The sequence below is a fragment of the Anomalospiza imberbis genome, chromosome 27 (assembly GCF_031753505.1).
Source record: "Anomalospiza imberbis isolate Cuckoo-Finch-1a 21T00152 chromosome 27, ASM3175350v1, whole genome shotgun sequence".
NCBI lineage: Eukaryota > Metazoa > Chordata > Aves > Passeriformes > Viduidae > Anomalospiza > Anomalospiza imberbis.
This window is the reverse complement of record NC_089707.1, coordinates 4,689,814-4,713,670: the sequence shown is the minus strand read 5'-3', so window position 1 is coordinate 4,713,670 and position 23,857 is coordinate 4,689,814. Positions and strand designations below refer to the sequence as shown.

At 65.6% G+C, this 23,857-nt stretch overlaps 3 protein-coding genes across 4 annotated transcripts; 2 read left to right on the top strand and 1 right to left on the bottom strand.

The window, feature by feature from the left end:
• Nucleotides 1-5,065, top strand: ISYNA1 (inositol-3-phosphate synthase 1). The gene is made up of 11 exons (XM_068173769.1): nt 1-230; nt 1,172-1,296; nt 1,377-1,538; nt 2,252-2,381; nt 2,456-2,649; nt 2,746-2,895; nt 2,972-3,187; nt 3,265-3,429; nt 3,508-3,621; nt 3,701-3,918; nt 4,698-5,065. The coding sequence occupies exons 2-11, from the start codon at nt 1,183-1,185 to the stop codon at nt 4,909-4,911; spliced, it is 1,677 nt and encodes a 558-aa protein (XP_068029870.1). The 5' UTR covers nt 1-230; nt 1,172-1,182; the 3' UTR covers nt 4,912-5,065.
• Nucleotides 5,066-7,001: 1,936 nt separating this feature from the next.
• SSBP4 (single stranded DNA binding protein 4) lies at nt 7,002-19,150 on the bottom strand. 2 transcript variants are annotated; one of them, XM_068174141.1, is made up of 17 exons: nt 18,961-19,148; nt 17,295-17,367; nt 17,115-17,176; nt 16,175-16,259; nt 13,024-13,113; nt 12,526-12,585; nt 12,346-12,415; nt 12,178-12,248; nt 11,169-11,236; nt 11,027-11,072; nt 10,873-10,908; nt 10,720-10,774; nt 10,197-10,267; nt 9,885-9,963; nt 8,798-8,826; nt 7,524-7,625; nt 7,002-7,162 (listed from the first exon to the last, which is right to left on the bottom strand). In XM_068174141.1, the coding sequence occupies exons 1-17, from the start codon at nt 19,014-19,016 to the stop codon at nt 7,133-7,135; spliced, it is 1,083 nt and encodes a 360-aa protein (XP_068030242.1). In that variant the 5' UTR covers nt 19,017-19,148; the 3' UTR covers nt 7,002-7,132. The 2 variants fall into 2 exon arrangements, with proteins under 2 accessions (XP_068030242.1, XP_068030243.1); XM_068174142.1 differs by lacking the exon at nt 13,024-13,113 and having other exon boundaries at nt 18,961-19,150.
• A 1,547-nt stretch (nt 19,151-20,697) lies between these two features.
• On the top strand, nt 20,698-22,119 carry LOC137462915 (uncharacterized). The gene is made up of 2 exons (XM_068173754.1): nt 20,698-21,543; nt 21,755-22,119. Exons 1-2 carry the CDS (start codon nt 20,726-20,728, stop codon nt 21,873-21,875), a joined length of 939 nt encoding a protein of 312 aa, XP_068029855.1. The 5' UTR covers nt 20,698-20,725; the 3' UTR covers nt 21,876-22,119.
• Nucleotides 22,120-23,857: the final 1,738 nt, after the last annotated feature.

Below are 23,857 nucleotides of genomic sequence, written 5' to 3'. Positions count from 1 at the left end.
AGCGCGATCGCATCGTCCCCGCGGGGCAGCACCGGACACGGGACACCGGGCACCGAACATCGGGCACGGAGCACCGGACACCGGCTGTCGGCACTGAGCACCGAACACCGGGCACAGGGTACCGCCACCGGACAACGGGTACCGGGCACAACCACTGGCACCGGGCACCAGCACCGATACAGACTCAGACACCGGCTCCGGCTCCTGCGCGCCCGGCGCGGCCCGGTCTGGTGAGTGCCCGCGGCGGGGCGGGACTGACCCCCGGATAGGTTCGGGTTTGCGGATCCGTGTCCCCCCGTGCCCTCGGCGCGGTGTCCCCCGCCACCCCGGGGCGCTGGGACACCCGCTGTCCCCAAATGCCCTTTCCCCTGGAGAGTGACAGCCCTTGTTCCCACGTCCCCCGTGCCACCCCGGGGTCCCGGGACAGCCTCTGTCCCCGTGTCCCCTCTGCCACCCCCGGCAGCAGGACACTCTTGGTCGCGATGTCCGCTGGGACAACTCTGGCAGTGAGAACAGCCCTGGTCCCCACGTCCCCTGCCCCATCTGTCACCCCAGGGCGTAGGGACCGCCCTTGTCTCCAAATTCTCTGCATGCCTGGGAGCTGGGACAGCCTCTGTCCTCATGTCCCCTGCACGCTCTGACACCCTCAGGAGCAGGGACACCCCTGTGTCCCCTGTGCACCACCTCAGGGTGCACGGCTGTCCCCACGTCACCTGGAAGCGACCTCTGTCACCCCCAGGGATCGAGGGAAGACACAGTTCCCACGTCCCCTGCACCCCCAGGCCCCCCGGCGTGCAGGGACACCCCATGTCCCCTGGGAGCATCCCCAGTCCCCCACGCCTTGCTGTGCCACCCCAGCGAGGGGACAGCAGGGACAGTCCCTGCCTGCCCTGAGCAGGACGGGGACCGTGCATCCCCTCGGCTCTCTGGGCCTTCCGTGAGGTCCTGGGGTGAGGCTGTCCCCCCCATAAGCCCCCCCTGTCCCGCCACACGGGTGGGAAGGGGCTGCAGTGACCGTCCCAGTGCCACCACCACCCTGGGAGGGCAGGGAGCCAAGGTCCCCACGGGCGGCACAGCCACGTCCCAGCAGGGCGGAGGGCCCGGGGAGGGCCGGGCGAGTGGCCCGGCGTGCCAGGCCAGCGGCGCTGACACCCATTTCCTCCCATGGCAGCTCCAGGAACAATGGCAGAGCCATTCCTCGTGGAGAGCCCCAACGTCACCTACAGCAAGGACTTCATCGAGGCCAAGTACACCTACAGCACCGTGCACGTCTGCAAGGAGAACGGCGTCACCAAGGTGGGCAAGGGCTCCGGGGGGCTTGGGGGGGGCTCTGCTCGTCCCCGCTGTCCCCAGCTGTGCCCTCTCTCTGTCCCCAGGTGCGGCCGTGCTCCACCCGCTTCACCTTCCGCACGGGCCGGCAGGTGCCGCGCCTGGGGGTGATGCTGGTGGGCTGGGGGGGCAACAACGGCACCACGGTGACAGCGGCCGTGCTGGCCAACAAGCTGGGGCTGTCCTGGATGACCAAAACGGGGCGCAAGGTGGGTGTCCCCAGCAAGGTGGGTGTCCCCAGTGTGACCTGAATGAGGGGGTTCCCCCAGTGTCACCCTTGCAAGGTGGGTGCTCCCAGTGTGACCCCTACAAGATGCGTGTCCCCAGAGAGATCCCAGTGAGGTGGGTGTCCCCAGTGTGATCTCGGTGAGAGGGGTGTCCCCAGTGTCACTCCAGCAGGGTGGGTGTCCCCAGTGTGATCTCGGTGAGAGGGGTGTCCCCAGTGTCACTCCAGCAGGGTGGGTGTCCCCAGTGTGATCTCGGTGAGAGGGGTGTCCCCAGTGTCACTCCGGCAGGGTGGGTGTCCCCAGAGATACCCCAGCAAGGGGGATGTCCCCAGTCTGATCCCAGCGAGGTGGGTGTCCCCAGCAGGGTCCCTGCAAAAGGTGTGTCCCCAGTGTGACCCCAATTAAGAGGGTGTCCCCAGAGTGACCTCAGTGGCATAGGTGTCCTTAATGTGACCCCAGCGAGGTGGGTGTCCTCAGTGTGACCCCTGCAAGGGCCATGTCCCTGGGGTGTCCCCAGAAGGACCCCAGTGAGGTCCTGGGACCCGGGGACACCAAGCTCAGCTGCACGGGTGTCCTGCACCCCAATCTCCTCCCTGCCCCTGCGGAGGGGCTCTGCAGCCCCAGCCCCCCACTCTGGGGGTGCTGGGACCCCTCCTCCCCCTGCCAGCGCCTCACCCTTGCCTGTCCCATCCCAGACAGCCAACTACTACGGCTCCCTGCTCCAAGCCTCCACCGTGTGCCTGGGCACCAGCCCCTCCGGTGATGTCTACGTGCCCTTCCGGGACCTGCTGCCCATGGTGCACCCCAACGACATCGTCTTCGATGGTAGGTGGGACACGGGGGGGACCCCACAGCGGCGCGGGGCACCCCGAGCGCTTGGGTCACCCCGTGTCCCCCAGGCTGGGACATCTCCTCGCTGAACCTGGCGGAGGCCATGAAGCGGGCGGAGGTGCTGGAGTGGCCGCTGCAGGAGCAGCTCTGGCCGCACATGGAGAAGATGAAGCCCCGACCTTCCATCTACATCCCCGAATTCATCGCCGCCAACCAGGAGGAGCGGGCGGACAACGTCCTGCGCGGCTCCATGGCCGAGCAGGTCCTGGCGGGGCGGGGCAGGGGAGGGGACAAGGGCCCCGGGGCGGTGACACCGAGCTGACGCGTCCCCCCCGCCGCCGCCTCGGCCGTGTCTCAGGTGGAGCAGATCCGCAGGGACATCCGAGACTTCAAGGAGAGCAGCGGAGTGGACAAAGTCATCGTCCTGTGGACGGCCAACACCGAGAGATTCTGTGACATCGTGCCGGGGCTCAACGACACCGCCGACAACCTGCTGAGGGCCATCGAGGTCAGGGGGCGGGCGAGGGGAGCGGGAGGGTGACACCAGCGCCGCGGTGGCGCTGAGCTGCCCCGTGTCCCCGCAGCGAGGCCTGGAGGTGTCCCCGTCCACGCTCTTCGCCGTGGCCAGCATCCTGGAGGGCTGTGCCTACATCAACGGTTCCCCCCAGAACACCTTCGTGCCGGGGGCGGTGGAATTGGCCGCCCAGCGTCGCGTCTTCATCGGCGGCGACGACTTCAAGTCGGGGCAGACCAAGCTCAAGTCGGTGCTGGTGGATTTCCTGGTGGGCGCCGGCCTCAAGGTACGTGGGGGCTCAAGAAGAGGGGGTGTCCCCACCTGCAGGGGAGAGGGGGTGACCTGCCCATGCCCCCTGCCCAGACCAAGTCCATCGTGAGCTACAACCACCTGGGGAACAACGACGGGAAGAACCTGTCGGCGCCGCAGCAGTTCCGCTCCAAGGAGATCTCCAAGAGCAACGTGGTGGACGACACGGTCCAGGCCAACCCCATCCTCTACGGCCCCCAGGACAAGCCTGACCACTGCGTGAGTTGGGGGGCCTGGGGGGGGGGTCACACACGCACGGAGGTGACAATGGGGGTGACAGGGACGTGGCTTTGGCAGGTGGTGATCAAGTACGTGCCCTACGTGGGGGACAGCAAGCGGGCGCTGGATGAGTACACGTCCGAGATCATGATGGGCGGCACCAACACCATCGTCATCCACAACACCTGCGAGGTGCGTGCAGGGCCACCAGGCTGTCCTCGGGGTGTCCCCTCAGTGCCACGGTGGCCGCTGACCCCCTCGCTGCCCGCAGGACTCGCTGCTGGCCAGCCCCATCATCCTGGACCTGGCCATCCTGACGGAGCTGTGCCAGCGCATCACCTTCTGCACCGAGGCCGACCCTGAATTCCAGGGCTTCCACAGCGTCCTGTCCATCCTCGCCTTCCTCTGCAAGGCCCCGCTGGTGCCCGAGGGCACCCCCGTGGTCAACGCGCTCTTCCGCCAGCGCAGCTGCATCGAGAACATCCTGAGGTACCCGGGGGCCCCCGTCCTCGTGGCCACCAAATGCCACCACCCCGGTGCCCACAGTGGCACCCAAAGGCTTGCAGGGGGTCCCAGTGTGGGATACCCAGGGTGCCAGGGGGTCCCAGTGCCCACCGTGGGGTGTCCAAATCCAGGGGGGCCTGGAGGCCAAGGCCTGGGGTGGCCAGTGCTGGTGGGTGGGTGCCAGTGTCACCAGTGGGTTCCAGTATGTGCTGGTGGGTGATGGTCCCAGTGCCCAGAGGTCCTGGAGATGCCCAGGACCAAGGTCCCAGCATGGATGGGTCCCCATTTCCCAGTCATGGGGTGCCCAAGGGGACCAAGGTCCCAGTGCCCGGGGTGCCCCAACACACAGACCCTGGTACCCAGCGGGTCCCAGTACCTGATTCCCGACGGGGTGCCCAAAACAAATGGATCCCAGTGCCCGGCACCAGTGGCTCCCAGTAGTAACCAATGCCTGGGGTTCCCAAAGCTTGGGGTTCCCAAAGCTTGGGGTTCCCAGTGCCTGGGGTGCCCAAATCCAGCGGAGCAAAGCTGAGCACCAGTGGGTGCCTGCTCCCAGTGCCCGGCGTGCCCCATTCCAGCTGGTCCCAGTGCCCAGCACCTGGAGGTGCCCCAGTTCCCAGAGCTCATCACCAGCATGTCCCAGTGCCCGGAACCCCATCCCACTCCCCCCATGCCCAACGCTCCGTGTCCCCCCTCCCGCCAGTGCCCAGTGCCCGCTCCCCCATCCCCGGGGTGCCCACCCTGACCCCGCTGTGTGCCCCCAGGGCCTGCCTGGGGCTGCCCCCCCAGAACCACATGCTGCTGGAGCACAAGATGCAGCGGCCGGCGCCGAGCCCCAAGCGCGCCTGTCCCGGGGGGGCCGCCTGTCCCCTGCTCCCCAAGAAGAGCCCGGCGGCGCCCGCCCAGCTCAACGGGCACCCCTGCACCCCCCGGCCGGGGCCCCCCCGAGCCCCCCTGCACATCGACGGCGCCGACTAACCCCGTGCCAGCCCGGAGCAGCTTTTTAGGGGGGTGGGGGGTCAGGGGTATGGGTTTGGGGGAAGGGGGGGTGTTGTTCTCCCCCACCCCAATTGTTGATGGCGACTCCAAACTGTGAAGCTTCGTACCCACCAATAAACCCGGAGCACAGCGTGACCCCCTCCCCGCCACTCTGGTTTTTGGGGGTTCTTCCCGTGGGTTTTGGGGTCCCTCACTTGGTTCTTGGGGTCTCATCTGGTCTTTGGGGTCCCCCTGGTGGCTCCTGGGAACCTCACCTGGTTTTGGGCTCCCTTCACTTGGTTTGGTGAGGGTTTTTTTCACCTGGTTTTGGGTCCCTTTATTTGGTTCTTGGGGTCCCCCTCACCTCGTTCCTCTTCGTGTGGTTTTGGGGTCCCCCCCCCACCGGGGTCCCCCCCCCACCCCCATCGAGACCCAAATATCACCGCCTTCTGAAAAAAAATCAAATTACATTTATTGATGCGGGGGGGGTGTTGGGGAGGTAGTGGATTTTTTTTTTTTTTGTCATTTTAGGGCTTTTTTTTTCTTTTTTTGCTCTTTTTGTATTCTTTTTTTTTTGGTTTTTTTTTTTTTTGGGGGGGGTGTTCCCCCATTTTTGTTTTGATAAGCAATGGTGGGGGGAAATCTAGAAGTTTAGAAATGAGGGGGGTCCCTACACAGAACGACTACGCCTAATGGGGGGGGTCACCCCTATGGGGGCCGGGGGCTGCCCCCCACTTGGGGGGGACACGAGGGGTGTGGGGCTGTACAGGGGAGGGGGGGTCTGGGTGTGCAGCGGCATTTTCGGGGGGCTCTTTTGGTGGGGGGGGGGTTAAGGAGGGGCTTTGAGGTCCTTTCCGTTACAAAAGAGGAAAAAAAAAACAGCACAAAAATAACCAAAAAACCCCGGAAAAAAAAAAATCCCAAAAAAAAAAATCAAAACCACACCAAAAAAAAAAAAAAAAATTCCTTCATATTTAAGTGGTCCCTGGGGGGGTCGGGGGGGGGGCGCCCCAGTCTGGTGCTCGGGGGGGGCCGGGGATCACAGTGCTGGCTGAGCACACAGACGGGGCTGGGGGCTGGGGGGGCTGCTCTGCACTGGGACCTGCCCTAAACAGCACTGGGGGGGGGGCTGCGCCATGGGGGGGGGTCATGGATTGGCCCCCCCCACTCATTCCCCCTCCTCCAGCACAGCCTGGATTTAGGGGAGGGGGGTCCTGCACCCACACTTGGGGGGGCTGTGCTGGTTCTGCCCCCTCTGCCCCCCTCCAGGACTCGGGGGGGCACTGGGAGAACTGGGAGGGGGTCACAGCTCAGGGAACCCCCCCCGGATGCCCGAAATTGTGTGTGTGTGTGGGGGGGGGGATTGGCACCACCTGCCATGGAGGGGAGGGGGGGCACAATGCCATGAAGCCCCCCAAAAATCCCCCTCCCCAGGCTCGGTGCCACCCCATGGGGGAGGGCAAAACACCCCAAAAATGCCCCTTCAGCACCCCCACAGTGCCAGACCCCCCCCTCCCAGCACCGACCCCGCCCTGGGGTGGGGGGGCTGCGGTTGGGAATGTGGGGGGGGGGGGGGGTCCCCAGTGCTGGAGGAGGGGGCAACAAACGGGGGTCCCAGTACAGAGGGGGGGCTCGCAGTGCTGGGTGTTCTATCCCAGTACTGGGGGCGGGGGGGCAATAAATGGGGTCCCAGCAGTTTGGGGGGGTCAATCCCAGTGCTGGGAGCATTCCCAGTTCGGGGGGGTGGGAAGGACTGGAAAAGGAGGCTCCCAGTGCTGGAAAACGGGGGTGGGGGGGGGGGGGGGGGTCCCAGTCCTGGGGGGGGGGGGGGGGCCCCAAGCAAATAAGTCACGTGACTTATTTCTAATCACCATTATTATTTCTTTTTTCCTTCCCGCGCTTTTTTTTTTTTTTTTTTCCTGCTCGATTTTAGTGTTCGTCTGGATTAAAAAAAAAAAAAAAGAAAATTAAAAAAAAAATTTAAAAAAATAAAAAAAGAGAGGGCGGAACGGGGCGGGGGGGCGCTGAATGTGTGTGTGTGTGTGGAGGGGGGGGAGGTCTGGGCGTGACGGGGCGGGGCTGGGGGGAGGGAGTGGGGGGAGGCTGATCATTAAAATTAATGAATTTCATGAATTTTTTTTTTTTGGTTTTTTTTGGTTTTTTTTTTTTTTTTTCGGTGGTGGGTGAGGGCGTCTGGCTGTCGGCGGCCTCGGCGCGGGGCTCACACGCTCATTGTCATGCTGGGCGAGTACTATAGAGAGAGCGGAGACACCACAGCGTTAGCGGGGCCGTGGGGGGGGGGGGGGTTGGCCCGGGGGGCGGGGGGCACACACACCGCTGCCCCCCCAGCGCCGCCCTCCTCACGCCTCGCGGCCGCTCGGCCACGGCGACCCCCCCGCTGTCGCCGCCGCTGCCGCCGCCGCTGCCGCCGCTGCTGCTGCCGCCGGTGGTGGTGGTGGTGACACGATTTCGGGGGGTCGCCACTGGGATTTGCTCGCTGACCCCCCCCGTCCCCGGCCGCTGCCGCCGCCGCCGCCGCGCCCCCCCCGGGCCCCCCGCCCTCGCCGCCTGCCCCCCCGGGGGTCCGCGGGGGTCCCCGCCGGGTCCCTTACGCTGTCGCTTTGGAAGGGATTTAGGAAATTGCTGCTCAGCTCGGCGTCGTCCCGAGGGGTCCCGGGGGGGTTGCTCAGGGCCCCCAAATTACTGGGGGAGCTCTGGAGGAAGGGAGGGGGGAGAGGGGTTAGTGGGGTGGTGGGGGGGGTGGTTGGGGGGCTCAGTGTACGGGAAATAAATGGGGGTGCTAATAAATGGGGGGTGGGGGGGTCAAAGAAATGGGATCTCAATAAATGGGGTGGTCCCAGCACCTGGGGGAGCCTCAATAAGTGGGGTCTCAGTACATGGCGGGGGGGCAATAAATGGGGCCCAAATAAATGGGGGGGTCCCAGCACATGGGGGAGCCCAAGTAAATGGGATCCCAATAAATGGGGGGGGTCCCAGCACATGGGGGAGCCCAAGTAAATGGGATCCCAATAAATGGGGGGGTCCCAGCACATGGGGGAGCCCAAATAAATGGGATCCCAGTAAATGGGGGGGGGGTCCCAGTAAATCAGGGAGCCCAAATAAATGTGATCCCAATAAATGGGGGGGTCCCAGTAAATGGGGGAGCCCAAGTAAATGGGATCCCAATAAATTGGGGGGGGTCCCAGCACATGGGGGAGCCCAAGTAAATGGGATCCCAATAAATGGGGGGGTCCCAGTAAATCGGGGAGCCCAAATAAATGTGATCCCAATAAATGGGGGGGTCCCAGCACATGGGGGAGCCCAAGTAAATGTGATCCCAATAAATGGGGGGTCCCAGTAAATGGGGGAGCCCAAGTAAATGGGATCCCAATAAATGGGGGGGGGGGTCCCAGCACATGGGTGAGCCCAAATAAATGGGATCCCAATAAATGGGGGGTCCCAGTAAATGGGGGAGCCCAAGTAAATGGGGGAGCCCAAGTAAATGGGGGAGCCCAAATAAATGGGATCCCAATAAATGGGGGGTCCCAGTAAATGGGGGAGCCCAAGTAAATGGGGGAGTCCAAATAAATGGATCCCAATAAATGGGGGGAGTCCCAGAATATGGGGGGGGGGAATAAATGGGGTCCCAGTAAATGGGGTGGTCCCAGTAAATGGGGGAGCCTCAATAAATGGGGTCCTAGTACATGGTGGGGGGCAATAAATGGAGTCCCAATCAATGGGGTGGTCCCAGCATCTGGGGGAGCCCAAAGAAATGGGATCCCAATATATGTGGGGGGTTCCCAGTAAATGGGGGGTTCCCAGGACATGGGGCTATCCCAATAAATGGGGTCCCAGCACCGTGGGGGTGCCAGGGTCCCCAGCTCACCTTTGGCAGCCCATCCATGTCCCCGGAGCCTGCCAGGATGACAGCGGGGCATTAGTGACCCCCCAAGCCACGTGTCCCCCCCGAATTTTGTGTGTCCCTAATCCATGAGTGTCCCCCCAATCCTCCATCATCCACATGTCCTTCCCAAACCATGTGTGTCCTCTGGCCTGTGTCCCCTCAATCCGTGTGTGCGTCCCCAAATCCGTGTGTGTGTGTCCCCAAATCCGTGTGTGTGTGTGTCCTCAAATCCCTGTGTCCCCAAATCCGTGTGTGTGTGTCCCCAAATCCGTGTGTGTGTGTGTGTGTCCTCAAATCCCTGTGTCCACAAATCTGTGTGTGTGTGTCCCCAAATCCGTGTGTGCGTCCCCAAATACGTGTGTGTGTGTCCCCAAATCCGTGTGTGTGTGTGTCCCCAAATCCCTGTGTCCCCAAATCCGTGTATGTGTGTCTCCAAATCCCTGTGTCCCCAAATCCGTGTGTGTGTCCCCCCAAATCCGTGTGTCCCCAAATCCGTGTGTGTGTGTCCCCAAATCCGTGTGTGTGTCCCCAAATCCCTGTGTGTGTCCCCAATCCCTGTGTGTGTCCCCAAATCCGTGTGTGTCCCCAAATCTGCGTGTGTGTCCCCAATCCCTGTGTGTGTCCCCAAATCTGTGTGTGTGTCCCCAAATCCGCGTGTGTGTCCCCAATCCCTGTGTGTGTCCTCAAATCTGTGTGTGTGTCCCCAATCCCTGTGTGTGTCCCCAAATCTGTGTGTGTGTCCCCAATCCCTGTGTGTGTCCCCAAATCCCTGTGTGTGTCCCCAATCCCTGTGTGTGTCCCCAAATCTGTGTGTGTGTCCCCAATCCCTGTGTGTGTCCCCAAATCTGTGTGTGTGTCCCCAATCCCTGTGTGTGTCCCCAATCCCTGTGTGTGTCCCCAATCCCTGTGTGTGTATCCCCTCAATCCGCTCCCCCCCTCCCATCCATGTGCCCCTCCTGCTGCACGAGCCCATCCAGCCTCAGATGGAGCTCACATCCCACAGGGTTTGGGGTTTTGGGGGTGCTGGGGGGGACAAAGGACCCCTCCTGTCCCCAGGGGTGTCACCCACCTAAGGATCCGTTCATGTGGTGCGGCTCCATCGCGCTCATCCCGCCCATGGGCCCCTCGGGTCCGGGCCCCATCGGGAACTGGAAGGGAAAAGGGGGGGGTGAGGAATGCTGGGGGGAACCCAATCCCTGTCCCCAGTCCCTGTCCCCAATCCCTGTCCCTGTCCCCAATCCCTGTCCCCAGTCCCTGTCCCTGTCCCCAATCCCTGTCCCTGTCCCCAATCCCTGTCCCCATCCCCACTCCCTGTCCCCAGTCCCTTGTCCCCAGTCCCTGTCCCCGTCCCCAGTCCCTGTGCCCCCATCCCGTCACTCACGTTGGGCCGGTTCCCCGCGGGTCCGATGGGGTTCATCATGGTGTACATGTTCTCACTGGAGTTGGTGGAGTCTGGGGGGGACACCACACATGGGGGGGGGGGGGTGAGTGTGGCCCCCCCCAGATCCCACTTATACCCCCAAATCCCACTCACACCCCCCCAGATCCCACTCACACCCCCAAATCCCACTCACATCCCCTAAATCACACTCATACCCCCCCAAATCCCACTCACATCCCCCAAATCCAACTTATACCTCCCCAAATCCCACTTATACCCCCAAATCCCACTTATACCCCCAAATCCCACTCGCATCCCCTAAATCCCACTCATACCCCCCCAAATCCCACTCACACCCCCCCAGATCCCACATATACCCCCAAATCCCACTCACATCCCCTAAATCACACTCATACCCCCCCACAAATCCCACTCACATCCCCTAAATCCCACTTATACCCCCCCAAATCCCACTCACACCCCCCCAGATCCCACTCACACCCCATCCCATCCCCTCACTCACCTCCGGGGCTGGGCAGGATGGGGGTACCGGGGGGGCCACCGCCCCCAGGAGGGCCCTGGAAGGGAAAAGGAAAAAAGGGGGGGGTGGGTTGGGGGGAGGGGTCACAGGGTCACTGCAGCCCCCCCGTCCCCAATAGTGCGCCCCAATACTCACCACATAATTCCCAGGGGATGAGGAGGAGTAGGCGATCTGGGGAGGGACGACAAAGGGGGAGTCAGCATGGGGGAGGGACACAGGGGCAGCACCCCCATAGGACCCCCCCACCAAGGTATGACCCCCCCCCCCCAGCCCAAATCCCAAAACTTACGGAGTTGGCGTTGGGGTTGGGCCAGGGCCCGCGGCCACCGGGACCCCTGGGAAGGCAACGGGGACAGTGAGGGGGGGCCCTGCCGGTCCCGAGGCTCCCCCCACGCTGGGGGGGTGCGGGGTGGGGGGCACGGGGGTCTTACATGTTCATGGTGGGCATTCCAGGGCCGGCCAGCGAGCTGGGGGGGGGGCGCATCCCGCTGCCGTAGCTCTGCCGGGAGAGGGGGGGGTCAGCGGGGCTGGGACACCCCTGGCACTGTCCCCACCCTGCACCCCTGTCCCCATCCTGTATCCCCATCCCAGTCCCTGTTATCCCCATCCCTGTCCCCACCCACATCCTTTTTCTCGTTTCCCTGTCCCCATCCCTGAATTCCCATTCCCATCCCTTTATCCCTGTACCCCATCCCTGTATCCTTCTACCCCCATACCCCCATTCCCGTCCCGCTACCCATCCCCATTCCCACCCCCATATCCCCGTCAACGTGTCCCTGTAACCACTTCAACCTCTGAATCCCTGACTCTGCCCTATACCAGTATCCCATCATCCCAGTATTCCATTATCCCAGTATCCCATTATCCCATCATCCCAGTATTCCATTACCCCAGTATTCCATTACCCCAGTATCCCATTATCCCAGTACCCCAGTACCCCACCATCCCACTACCCCAGTATCCCATCATCCCAGTATGCCATTATCCCAGTATCCCATTACCCCAGTATCCCATTATCCCATTACCCCACCATCCCCTTATCCCAGTGTCCCATTACCCCATCATCCCATTACCCCAGTACCCCATTATCCCACTACCCCAGTACCCCATCATCCCAGTATCTCAGTAACCCATCATCCCATCATCCCAGTATCCCAGTACCCCATTATCCCAGCACCCCATTACCCCATCATCCCAGTACCCCAGTACCCCATCATCCCAGTATCCCAGTACACCATTACCCCAGCACCCCAGTATCCCAGTACCCCATCATCCCAGTATCCCAGTACCCCATTATCCCAGCACCCCAGTATCCCAGTACCCCAGTATCCCAGTACCCCATCATCCCAGTATCCCAGTACCCCATTATCCCAGCACCCCATTACCCCCTTTTCCCAGTATCCCAGCACCCCAGTACCCCCTTTTCCCAGTACCCCGTACCTGTGGCCCCATCCCGGCCATGCCTCGGGGGGGGTTCATGCGCTGCATCGGGCCCCCCATGCCAGGATGCCCTGCACAAATCGGGGCGGGGGAGGCGTGAGACCCCCACAGAGACCCCTAAACCCCCACCTCGGGGTCTGGGGAGGGGGTCAGGCACCCCAAACTCACCCTGTGAGCGCGCAGCCGGGTCCATGGCGTTGGGCAGCAGCGGCTGGGAGCCAGGAACACCCACGGGGGGCTGCAGGGAGGGGGGGCAACAGGAGGTCAGGGTGCTGGGGGTGGGGGGGGGGTGGGGGGGGGCTGCACCCCTTTTTTTGGGGAGGGGGTTCCCGGCAGAGACCGCCTCACCTGGTTGGGCATCCGGAGCGGGGGCCGGGGGCCGCCGGGGTAGCGGGGGGACATGAAAGGCTGCAAGACAGGGGGTTTGGGGGGTCAGCCGGGGCTGGGGGGGGTCGGTGTCACCCTGAGGGGGTCGTGGCGGGGGGCCGGGGCCGTGCTGGGGGGCTGGGGGGCTGTGGCCAGCCTTACCTGGCTGTGCGGGCCCAGCAGGGGCACCCCGGGGGTGGGGGGCAGAGGGGGGGCACCCGCAGGAGCCTTGGAGAGAAACACAACAGGTTATGGGCGGGGGGGCCTGGGGGGGCTGCGACCCCTGGGAGGGGCACAGGGGGGCTGTGACCTCTGGGGGAGTCGGGAGGAGGGGGGGCGGGTGGTGTTGGGGACACGGGGAGGAGGCTGTGCCATGGTGGGGGTGTAAAACATGCTAAAGACCCCCCCAACACATGCTAAAGACCCCCAGACGCGGGGCTCAGGAGCGTGCTCGCCCCAGGGACACGCGGGGCTCGGTACCTGGAAGAAGGCGGGGGGCACGGGACCCCCGGCCATGCCATCCCCGGGGGGCAGGTTCCCCATCACCGGGCTGGGCGCTGCCGCCGCGCTCTGCGGGGAGACACGGCTCAGAGCGGGGGGCTGGGGGGGGGGGTCCCCATTGTCCCCCACCCCAGCACCGAGCTCGCCCCCACATTCCCCTGGCAGCCCAAGGCGGGGGGGACCCCCGGGGGCCGGGGGGGCGCGGGCAGGGGGCCCCGGCCCCGCTCGCCGCCCGGCCCCGTCCGAGGGGAGCTGTAAAGGGAAGGAATGCGCCGCTTTTCCGGCTCGGCCCCTGCGCCACAACTGGTTTCAATTTGGAGGCGAGCAGGAGAAGGGGGGGACCCCGCGCTGCCCCTTCCACCCGGGGGGCCCTGCGCCCCCCCAAAGCCACTGCCAGCCCGGCGGGGATGGGGGTCCCGCTGTGCTCGGAGGGAGGGTGACAGGCGGCTGCTGCTGCTGCTGCTGCTGCTTTGGGGACAGGGATGGCGATGGTGACACCCCGCGGCACGCGGGACACGGGTGACACCCAGGGCTGGTGACAGCGGGAGCTCGGGGACACCAAAATGCGGTGTCCGCCCCGTGGGGGTGGGCACCTGGGATCCACGGGGGTCTTGGGGGGGTCCCGGGGCTGAGCCCAGGCCACGTCCCCCCTCTTGGGGACCCCCGCTGCTGCCCCAGACACGGCGACAGGGACAGATGGGGGCCACTGCTGCCCCCTCAAAGCAGGGACCAAATGGGGGGCCCCCGGCCCCCCCATCACTCGGTGATGCAAAGCAGAGTTGCCATGGCAACAGGTTGGGGAGCTGTGGCTCCTCCCGCGGGCTCAAGGTCAGGAGGGAGAAAATTGGAGGTGGGGGGACACGTGGGGGGGCATTTGGGGGGCTGCTCACCCCAGGGGGGACCCCAGACCCCGCTGTGGGGCAGCTGCTCCCAATCTCCCCCCCCCCCCCCATCTGCCATGCACAGGCTGGACACCCCCAAGTTTGATGGGGTCACCAGGATGCTCCCGGGGGTCCCGACGTGCCTGGGGAGGGGGGGGCTGGTGGAGCAGCACCCGTGGGAACATGGAGGGGCTCTGGCTCCATGCTGGGACCCCCAGTTCAGCCCGGCTGGGCACTGGGGACGGGGCCATGGCTGCGTGGGGCACCCCAGAGGGTGCGGGGGGCAGGGGGGGGGAAACTGTGGGGCTCCCCCCCAGCTCTCCCCAGCTCTGCCAGGCAGCAGTGCCATGGCAACGTGGCCTGACCCGCGCCATGTCCCCGGCGTCACCGTCACCGCACCGGCAGCCTCATTAATTCCAGCATGGAAATCAGCTCTGCGCAGCGCCGGGGGCCGGGGGCGGCAAGGTGGGGGGGGGGTCCTGCTGCAGCCCCCGTGGCGCCGGCGCGGCCACGCGTGGCCCCACGGGACCCCACGGGGGTCAGGGGTGCCCTGGGGGGCAGCGGCTCCGCGTGAGCCCTGCAGGGTCCTGAATGCACGGGGCTGCGGCCCAGAGCGTCCCCCCCGTGTCACCCCGGGGCACAGGGACCCCCCCAGGGGACAGGGAGACCCCCCCCAGCACCCCGCATCCCGTGGCTTTCTGCATCCCACGGGGGCATCCTACACGGCACAGCATCCCACATCCTGTGGGATTGTGGACCCTGCAGCATCCTACAGCATCCTACATCACCCCAAAACATCCCACAGCATCCTACGTCACCCCAAAACATCCCGCAGCATCCTACGTCACCCCAAAACATCCCATAGCATCCCACAGCATCCTACATCACCCCAAATCAACCCACAGCATCCTACGTCACCCCAAAACATCCCATAGCATCCCACAGCATCCTACATCACCCCAAATCAACCCACAGCATCCTACGTCACCCCAAATCACCCACAGCATCCTACGTCACCCCAAATCATCCCACAGCATCCTACATCACCCCAAAACATCCCATAGCATCCCACAGCATCCTACATCACCCCAAAACATCCCATAGCATCCTATGTCACCCCAAATCACCCACAGCATCCTACGTCACCCCAAAACATCCGACAGCATCCTACATCACCCCAAAACATCCCATAGCATCCCACAGCATCCTACATCACCCCAAATCATCCCACAGCATCCTACATTACCCCAAATCACCCCACAGCATCCTACATCACCCCAAATCAACCCACAGCATCCTACATCACCCCAAAACATCCCACAGCATCCTACATCACCCCAAATCAACCCACAGCATCCTACATCACCCCAAATCAACCCACAGCATCCTACATCACCCCAAATTAACCCACAGCATCCTACATCACCCCAAATCAACCCACAGCATCCTACATCACCCCAAAATATTCCATAGCATCCCACAGCATCCTACATCACCCCAAAACATCCCACAGCATCCTACATCACCCCACAGCCTCCTGCATCCCGTGGCATCCCACATCCCAGAGCACCCAGATCCCACAGAATCCTGCATCCTGTGGGGCTGTGGATCCTGCACCATCCTGCATCCCCCAGCACTCTGGACCCTGCAGCATCCCAGGGACCACTCCCCATCCCGGGGCACGGTGCCCCCGCAGCCCCCCGGCCCCAGCACCCTCCTGTGCCCCTCCCCGTGCCCCCGTGCCGGCAATCCCGGCAGGAGCAGGCACAGGGACACGCCGGGAACACCGGGAACACCGGGGGCTGTTGACTCTGTGCCAGTGATTGAACCTCCAGAGCTGGCACTGGGAAGGAGCAGAGCTGTTCTGGGGGGGGGGGGGCCCCCTCAGTGTGGGGGGGTCCCGCTGAGCCCCAGTCCTGCAATGACCCCCAGGACACTGGGTGGGGAGCGGGGACACCCCCGGTTGGACCTGGCACTGTGCCCATGGTGTGGAACTGGGGGGAATGGGGGGGTCCCTGTCCCCGGGGGGGGGGGGGTGACAGTGGGGGATGGGCACGCCGGGGTCCCCTAGGTGGGGGGGGGGGGGGGGGCACTGAGCCAGGCCCCCAGGGATTAACCCCCCCCTCGGCGCCGCCCCGTGAAATAGGTCACCCACAGATCCGGGGCTGGCGGCGCAGGGGGGGGGGGTCCCGGCGGCGGGGAGGGGGCAGCAGGACAGGGACCCCCCCCTCCCACGGCGAGGCACTCACGTAGTCATGGAAGGCTTTGGCCTCGCTGGAATGCTCGCAGGTCTCGCGGCGGTCCGGAGCGGCGCAGTACAGATCCCAGAAGACGCTGGGAAAACGGGAGTGGGGGGGGGATGTTGGGCTGGGGGGGGCAGCGGGTGAGGACCCCCTGGACCCCCCCCAATTCACACCCCTGCCCCCCCACCCCCCACCCTTCTCAGCGAGCCCCACGTGTGAGCACGGCCACACTCGTGTCGCCGGTGGGGCGGGGGGGCTGCGGCCGTGTCCCCCCCTCGGCGGGGGCCTCCCGGCTCCGGCGCTGCCGCCTGTTTTCCCTGGAAACGGTCGCTACGGCCGGAGCCCAAATTCCTGGGACTTTACATCAGGCTGCAGCATCCCGGGCCGGGATGGGGGGGGGTCCCTGCCCTCGCCCCCCGCCCTGGGTGTGGGACAGCACAGGGGCCGTGTCTGTTCCTCGGTGACCCCCCCAGGTTTGGGGGGTGCTGGCCGGGTGCCAGCTTAACCCCCCCCACCCCCACGCTGTGTGTGTGTCCCCCCCCCCAAATCACCAACTGATCATTCACTGCCCACCCCCGAGCCACCCCCCACAAGTGATGTCCACCCGCGGGGTGCCCCCCACATCCTCTTTGGGGGGGCTCTGCTGGGCCCCCCCCCAGTGCGGGGGTCCAGCCCCGGGGCTGAGAGCCCCCCCCGCCCCCCCAAGCTCCTCGCTTGGTGCCAAATTGGATCCAGCTGGAGGAGCCGGGCGGGGGGGCCGGGATGGGAGGGAAAGGGGGGGGCCCCCCAGTCGCTGATGGGAAAAGCAGAGGGACAGGTTTATGGGGTGCGAGGTGATGTGGTGGCAGGGTGGCGGGGGGCTGCAGCTCCCGGACCCCTCCCAGCCCCTCTGCCAAGGGAATGGGGGGGGTTCCCCACTTTTCAACCCCCCCAGACCCCAACTCACCACCACCAGGAGTGCAGGAAGCCGGGGGGCTCCCCCAGGGTGATGTTCTTCTCCCATCGGATCTGCAGAGAGGGACACGGGCAGGGGGGGTCAGCACCCCCCACCAGGGATGGGTGGGGCTCCAGGACCCCCCGTGGGTGGGATGGGGGGGTCCGGGGGTGCCGCCCTCCCCCCCCTTACCTCCGACAAGAAGGTCTGGGCGGATTTCTGGGCCCCCACGTGCAGCAGGTACTCGTAGACGTAGAGCGCCAGCCTGGGGGGACAGGACGGGGACAGGGACAGTGTCAGGGACCTGCCACCCCCACGGTGACATCCCCGCCCAACAGACCCCGAGGGACACGGGGAACAGGCAGGATGGAGCCCCCCACTCAATTAGCGCAGAATTAATGAAGGAGGAGGTTCGATGCCACCTCCCTGCGAGGGACCCCAGCGGTGACACCGAGTGACTCCCACCGGCGACGCCGCACGCCCCCCACGGCAGCACCGCTGGGGTGGCTCCAGGACAGGTGGCACAACCCACACAGGATGTGGCTCAGGGGCGAGTGCCACCACGCGTGTCCCCGGTGGCACTCACGGAAGCCCAAGGCCCGGCCCCCGGTGCTCCGTCCCCCGCCCCGGGAGAAGGAACGGGACCCGCGGGGTCCCCGCGGTGGTTCCAGCCCCGGCGGGAGCGCGGTGGGTGCAGCCCCCGGCCCCAGCGGGTGCCCCGGGGACCGCGGTGGCCTCGGGCACGGGGACACAGCAGGACAGGGACAGCCGGGAACGGCGGGTCACGGTCCTGGCCACCGGGGGTGGCAGCGGCCGCGGAGCACCAGTAACCCCGGTGCCATTCCGGTGCCCGCTGCCCCAGGGGATAGCACGGCCGGGGAGGGCTCCCGGTGCCCTCAGGGATGCTGCGGACCGGGCACAGCCCGGCTCCCGGTAGTCCCGGGGCCATCGCGGGTCACGGTGCCCTGGGGGATGGCAATGCCCGGGGGGATCACCCCGGTTCCCGGTGCCCCGGAGGATGGCAGAGACCGGGGGGGCACAGCCCAGTTCAGGGCAGGCACGGTGCGCTCGAGGCGCCCTGGCGGATGGCACGGACCAGGGGAATCATCCCGGGTCCCGGTGCCCCGGGGGATGGCACGGTCGGGAAAGGGGCATCCCGGCTGCCGGTGCCCCCGGGGATGCCGCAGACCGGGGAGATCATCCCGGGTCCCGGTGCTCCCGCAGCTCCCGGTGCCCCAAGATGTGGCAATACCCGGGGGGCACATCCCGGCTCCCGTTAGCCCCGACGTGATCGCGGCTCCCGGTGCCCCGGGGGATGCCACGGACCCCGGCACATCGCAGCTCCCGGTGCCCCGGAGGATGTCACGGACCGAGGGGGATCATCCCGGCTCCCGGTACCCCAGGAAGTCACGGTCCGGGAGGATCATCCCGGTTCCCGGTACCCCGGGGAATGGCACAGATCAGGGGGAATCATCCAGCTCCCGGTGCCCCCGTAGCACCCGGTGCCCCGGGGGATAGCACGGACCGGGGGGATCATCCCGGCTCCCGGCGCCCCGGGGGATGCCACGCATCGGGGGCTCATCCTGGCTCCCGGTGCGCCGGGGGATGCCGCAGACCGGGGGGCTCATCCCGGCTCCCGGTGCCCGGCTGACCCCCGCCAGCTCCCGCTGCCCCGCGGCTGCCGGTGCTCCCCGGCGGGGCGGGGCCGGGGGGTCCGCCCGCCCCCCGATCTCCCCCCGCTTTTCCCGATCTCTCCCCCCACCTTCCTTCCCGCTCCGTCCCCGCTCCCCCGGCGCCCGCCCCGGCAAAAACTTCCGCGCCCCGGCCGTCCCCCGCCGCCGCCCGGCGCCGCACTCACTTCTCGCGGGCCTGGCCGTCCGAGGGCACGCCGGAGCCCTTGCCCTTGGCGTACATGGCGCGGCGGCGGCTGTCAGCGGCCCCGGGCCCGGCCCCGCGCGGCCCCCGCCGCCCCCGCCGCCCCCGCCGCCATCCCGGCCCGGCCCGGCCCGGCCCCGCCGGCTGCGGCCGCGCGCCCGAGGGGGAGCTTGAAACCGCCGCGCCCCCCCCGCGCGGCTGTTCCGGCAGCGCCGCCACCACCCCCCCCGCGCCGCGCGCCGCGCTTAAAGGGGCGATGGCAGCGGGGGGAGGCGGTGGGGACCGCGCTGAGCAGGGGGGGAGCGCGGTGGTGGCGGGGAGGGGGACGCGGACGCGGGGGACGCGAGGAGGGTCACGGGCGCCACGGGGTGGGCACAGGGGGACGCGGATGGGACAGGGGGGACGCGGAGGCGAGGAGTGGGCACGGAACACGGGGGACGCACGCGAGGGGGTGGGCATGGAGGGGCAAGGACACGAGGGGGGTGGGCATCCAGGGACGGGGACACACGGGGATCGTGGACACGAGGGGGTGAGTTAAAGGGGCAGTGACACGAGGGGACACGGACACGGTGGGCACGGACGCGGCGGGTACAGCGGGTGGACATGTGGCAGGGCGGACACGGACGCGAGGGGGTGGGCACGGAGGGACATGGACAAGAAAGGGTGGACACGGACATGAAGGGGTGGACACGGGAGGGGGGACACAGGGGGACACAGAGGGACACGGATGTGACAGGGTGGACACGGACGCGATGGGGTGGACTTAAAGGGGCAGTGACACGAAGGGATGGGCACGGAGGGACGCGGATTTGAGAGGATGGACACGGAGGGGCACCAAGGGGGTGGCCACAGACACGCGACACAGAGGGACACGGGTGTGACAGGTGGACATGGACACGACGGGGTGGACACATGCAAGGGGTTGGGCATACATGTGCACGGACACGAGGGGGACACACGGACAGGAATGGGAGCAGGTAGTCACGAAGGGACTCGGACACCAGGGGGCGGACACGGTGGGACACGAGGGGACACGGAGGGACAAGGATGGACACAGGGGGGGTGACCGTGGAGGGACATGGTCACCGGAGGGGGCTTGGACATGGGGAGTGGACGCTCGGGACGCTGAGTTGCAGACACGGGGAGGGAACACCAGGATGGGGACACCCACCCTGCCAGGGGGCACAGCCGCAGAGTCCCCCGGCTCCCACCCGGCCCCGGGGTCCCCTCACAATCGGGGGGTCCCTGTGCTGCCGGGGGGGGGGTGGTCTGTGAACACACCCGTGTGGGTGTCCCTGTGTGCCCACGCGCGTGTCCCCCACCCCTCGGGTCACCGGAGCCACCGGGACACTCAGCCAGTGCCAGGGGGATGCGCAGCACCCCAAGAAAGGACCGGGGGTCTGGTAGAGGTCAGGGGGTACTGACTTGGGGGTGCTCCCCCTGCCCCCCCGGGGCCGGCTACGCCCTGGCAGGGTGACACGGGACAGCCAGACCCGCCTGTTCCTCTTCCCCACACCAGGCAGCAGCGGCCGGAGCGCAGGCGAGTCGGGCTGCTGCGGCTGGGAGGGGGAAGGGGGGCAGGAAATGCCCCGCTGCGACCCCCAGGAGCTGCCCAGCCCTGGAACAGCGGGAGTGGGGTGGGGACGAGACTGGGCTGCACTGGTTTGCACTGGGAGGGGGGATCCAGTGGGAATGGGGGGTCCTGATTCCCGTTCCCCCCCCCAGGCTCCCGCTGCAGTGGAAGGACCATGGGGCTCCCTGCGGCCCCACTCGTGCTGCTGCTGCTGCTGCTGTACCCTGTGACCCCCCTGTTCGTCTTCTCCCTCTGTTTCCCCTTGCTGCTGGACATTTCCGAAGAGCTGGACCTGACCAACAGGAGCAGCGGCTGTGCCGAGCTGGACTGGCGCCCGTTCCACCGGCACCGCCGGCTGCTGCTGAGGCACAACGGCATCGAGGCCCTGAGCCCCTCGGCCCGCCTCGGGCCCAGGGTGGAGGAGCTGGACCTGGCAGAGAACCGGCTGCGGGAGCTGCCCGATGGGTTCTTCACCAACGCCACGGCCCTGCGGAACCTGAGCCTGGAGGGGAACCCCCTCCCCGCCGTGCCCTCCGCCGCCTTCCAGCCCACGCTGAGCTCCCTGTCCGTGTCCTGCCGCTGCGACGTGCTGGGCAGCGTCCTGGCCCACTGTGCCCGCCCGGGCATCCGCTGCCTGTGCTTCACATCCCACCAGCATCCCTTCAACGTCACGGAATTCCACGACCGGGAATGCGGGCCCGGCGCGGGGCTGGTGGCCGGGGTGGCCGCTGCGGTGGCCGTGCTGGTGGCCGTGCTGGTGGCCGTGGTTTGGTACCGGCGGAGGAGAGCGGGAGCCGCGGTGGGCGGCGTGGGGAGGAGCAAGCAGGATCCCGCTGGAAACCTCCGGCAGCCCCGCTACATCAGCCGGGACACCGGGAGCGGCCCCGCCGATGTCACCGATGCCCCCGACTACGAGAACATTTTCGTGAGTCCCGGCACGGCCCCGGTTGCTGCGCACGGATGGGCACCGGCGTGTCAGGAGCCGCGCTACAGGTGAGCCTCCGGCACAGGGAATGGACATTCCGGGAATATTCCATCCCCTCCCTGCTGTGCTGTGCCCTGATGTGTTATCCTGCCCCATCCCACCTCATCCCACTCCATCCTGTGCTGAACTTGCCATCCCATCCCATCCCATCCCATCCCATCCCATCCCATCCCATCCCATCCCCGATTCCCTCCTCCCTGAGCCCCCCCTGTCCCCCAGCCCGCAGGTCCCGCTGGATGAGGATTATTTCCTGGAGAGCGCTGCCGATCCCGGGGACCAGCCCATCTACGCCAACACTCTGGCGCCCACCGAGGACGTCTACATCATTCCTGACCAGTGAGGGGCTGGGGGGACACTGGGAGGGCTGGGGGGGACCCTCTCTGTCCCCCGCTGCTGCCCTTTCCCTGGCTGTCCCCCAGCCCGGAGGGGACAGGGACATTCCCCGCGTGGTTCCCACGCGCATCCTGTGGGAGCGCCTTTTGCAGGGCCATGTTTTTTGGCAGCCCCGGCCCCTCCTCCGCCCCGGTTCCCAGACGGAGGTGAGGGCTGAGCTGACATTTCCTCCCGGGGCTGCGGCCACCGGCCGCGGGGACGCCTCGTGCCGCATCCGCCGGCAGCCGCCACCGGGGCCGGGACACGCACGGGGTGCCGGGGCCGGCTGGAGGAGCTGGGGCTGGGGCTGACCACGGCCTTGGCTTCCTCTTCCCCTTTTGGGGCCCATGGAGAGCGTGGGGTGCGCTCTCGCCTGGGGACGCGCTGGCGGTTGGGGACATCTGCTGCCACCTGCTCGATCTTTCCTGCTAAATCGGCCACTTCGGGGAACAAAGAAAAAGCTCTTTTTTTAAAATCCTCCTGGTGACACCCCGAGCTGTTGGGTTCCACGGGGACCTAAGGATCTCGTGGCTTGTCTGGGTGTCCCCTCAGTCCCTGGGAGGCTTCACTGTGCCCCATTAAATGGTTTAATTATCTCTAATTACCTGCACAGCTTGTGGTCTGTGGGCTGGGTTTTCCCTGGGGCTCCCAGAGTCAGTGTCCCCAAAGTGGGGGTCCCGAGGGACCAGGACCCTCAGGGACAGGTCCCCAGAGCTTGTGTCCCCAAAGTGGGGGTCCCAAGGTCCCAAAAGCCATGTCTCTCCAGTCCCTGTCCCCAGAGCCACCATCTCCACAGCTTGCATCCCTCAGTCCCTGGTCCCCAAAATCCCCACCCCAGAGCAGAGATCCCATATTCCACCTCCCCCAAGCCCAGGTCCCCAGCAGGAGCTGCTGAGGGACTGGGCAGCCCAGGACACCCCCAGATCTCACTGGAAGAGGGGCCAGAAAGGACCTGTGACCAGCAGAGCCACCCCTTCGAGCCGTGGGGAGGCCTTGAGGACACGGTGTGTGCCACCAACCTCCGAGGGGGTTTTCCCCCATCCCTTTGGTGCCCATGGGCTCCCAGGGCTGGAGGCAGCTGGAAATGGGGCAATGGTCACCTCCTGGCCGGACGTCACCCCCAGGGGCCGGGGCTGTGCCCAGTGCCCTTCCCAAGGACACAAACAACTCAAAGGTCTCTGGGAGCAGTGCCCAGGCATTACTCACATACTGGCACTGGAAAGCCGTGAGGATTTACCAGCAGATCCACGTGGAGTCAGATCCCAGGGGAGCTGAGGGTCTGAGGAGCAGGGGTCCTGTCAGAGCCCCCCCCACCCCCAGGTGTGCAGGAGGAGCAGAATCCCTGTTACAATCACTTTATTCATTATTATTACATCATTTTGGTTTTATAGAAATATATAAAATAGAAAAACACAAACACAAAACCCCCTCCCTCTTCCACCCCCCCCCCCAGAAAAAAAGGATATTTTGCTATAAAATGCAATAAGTTAGAAATAAATAACTGGGTTGCATAAATAAGCCTCTGAGCACAGAAGAGGGTTTGGAGTGGGATATGGACACCTGGGCACAGACCCACCCCAGCCCATGGGGGATCTCTTGGGTGGGAAGGATCCACCTGCTCAATAAAAGATGGATTTAAATTAGAGAGGAGACAGGGGAATAAGTTATTTTGATAGAGAGTTCACAGCTGGAGATGCTGGGGCTGAGCTGGTGGCAGAGCTGGAGACCCCAGGGCTGAAGTACACAGCAGAGCCAGGGCTGGTGCGGAGTCACTTGGTGCCACAGGACCTGGATTTTGGGATGCTGGAGCTGGAGACTCCATGGCTGAGCTCAGTGGTGGATCCAGGGCTGGTGCGGAGTCGCTTGGTGCCACAGGACCTGGATTTTGGGATGCTGGAGCTGCCAGGAGCCGGGATGGCTTTTCCCCGCCTGGTTGGTGACACATCCCAG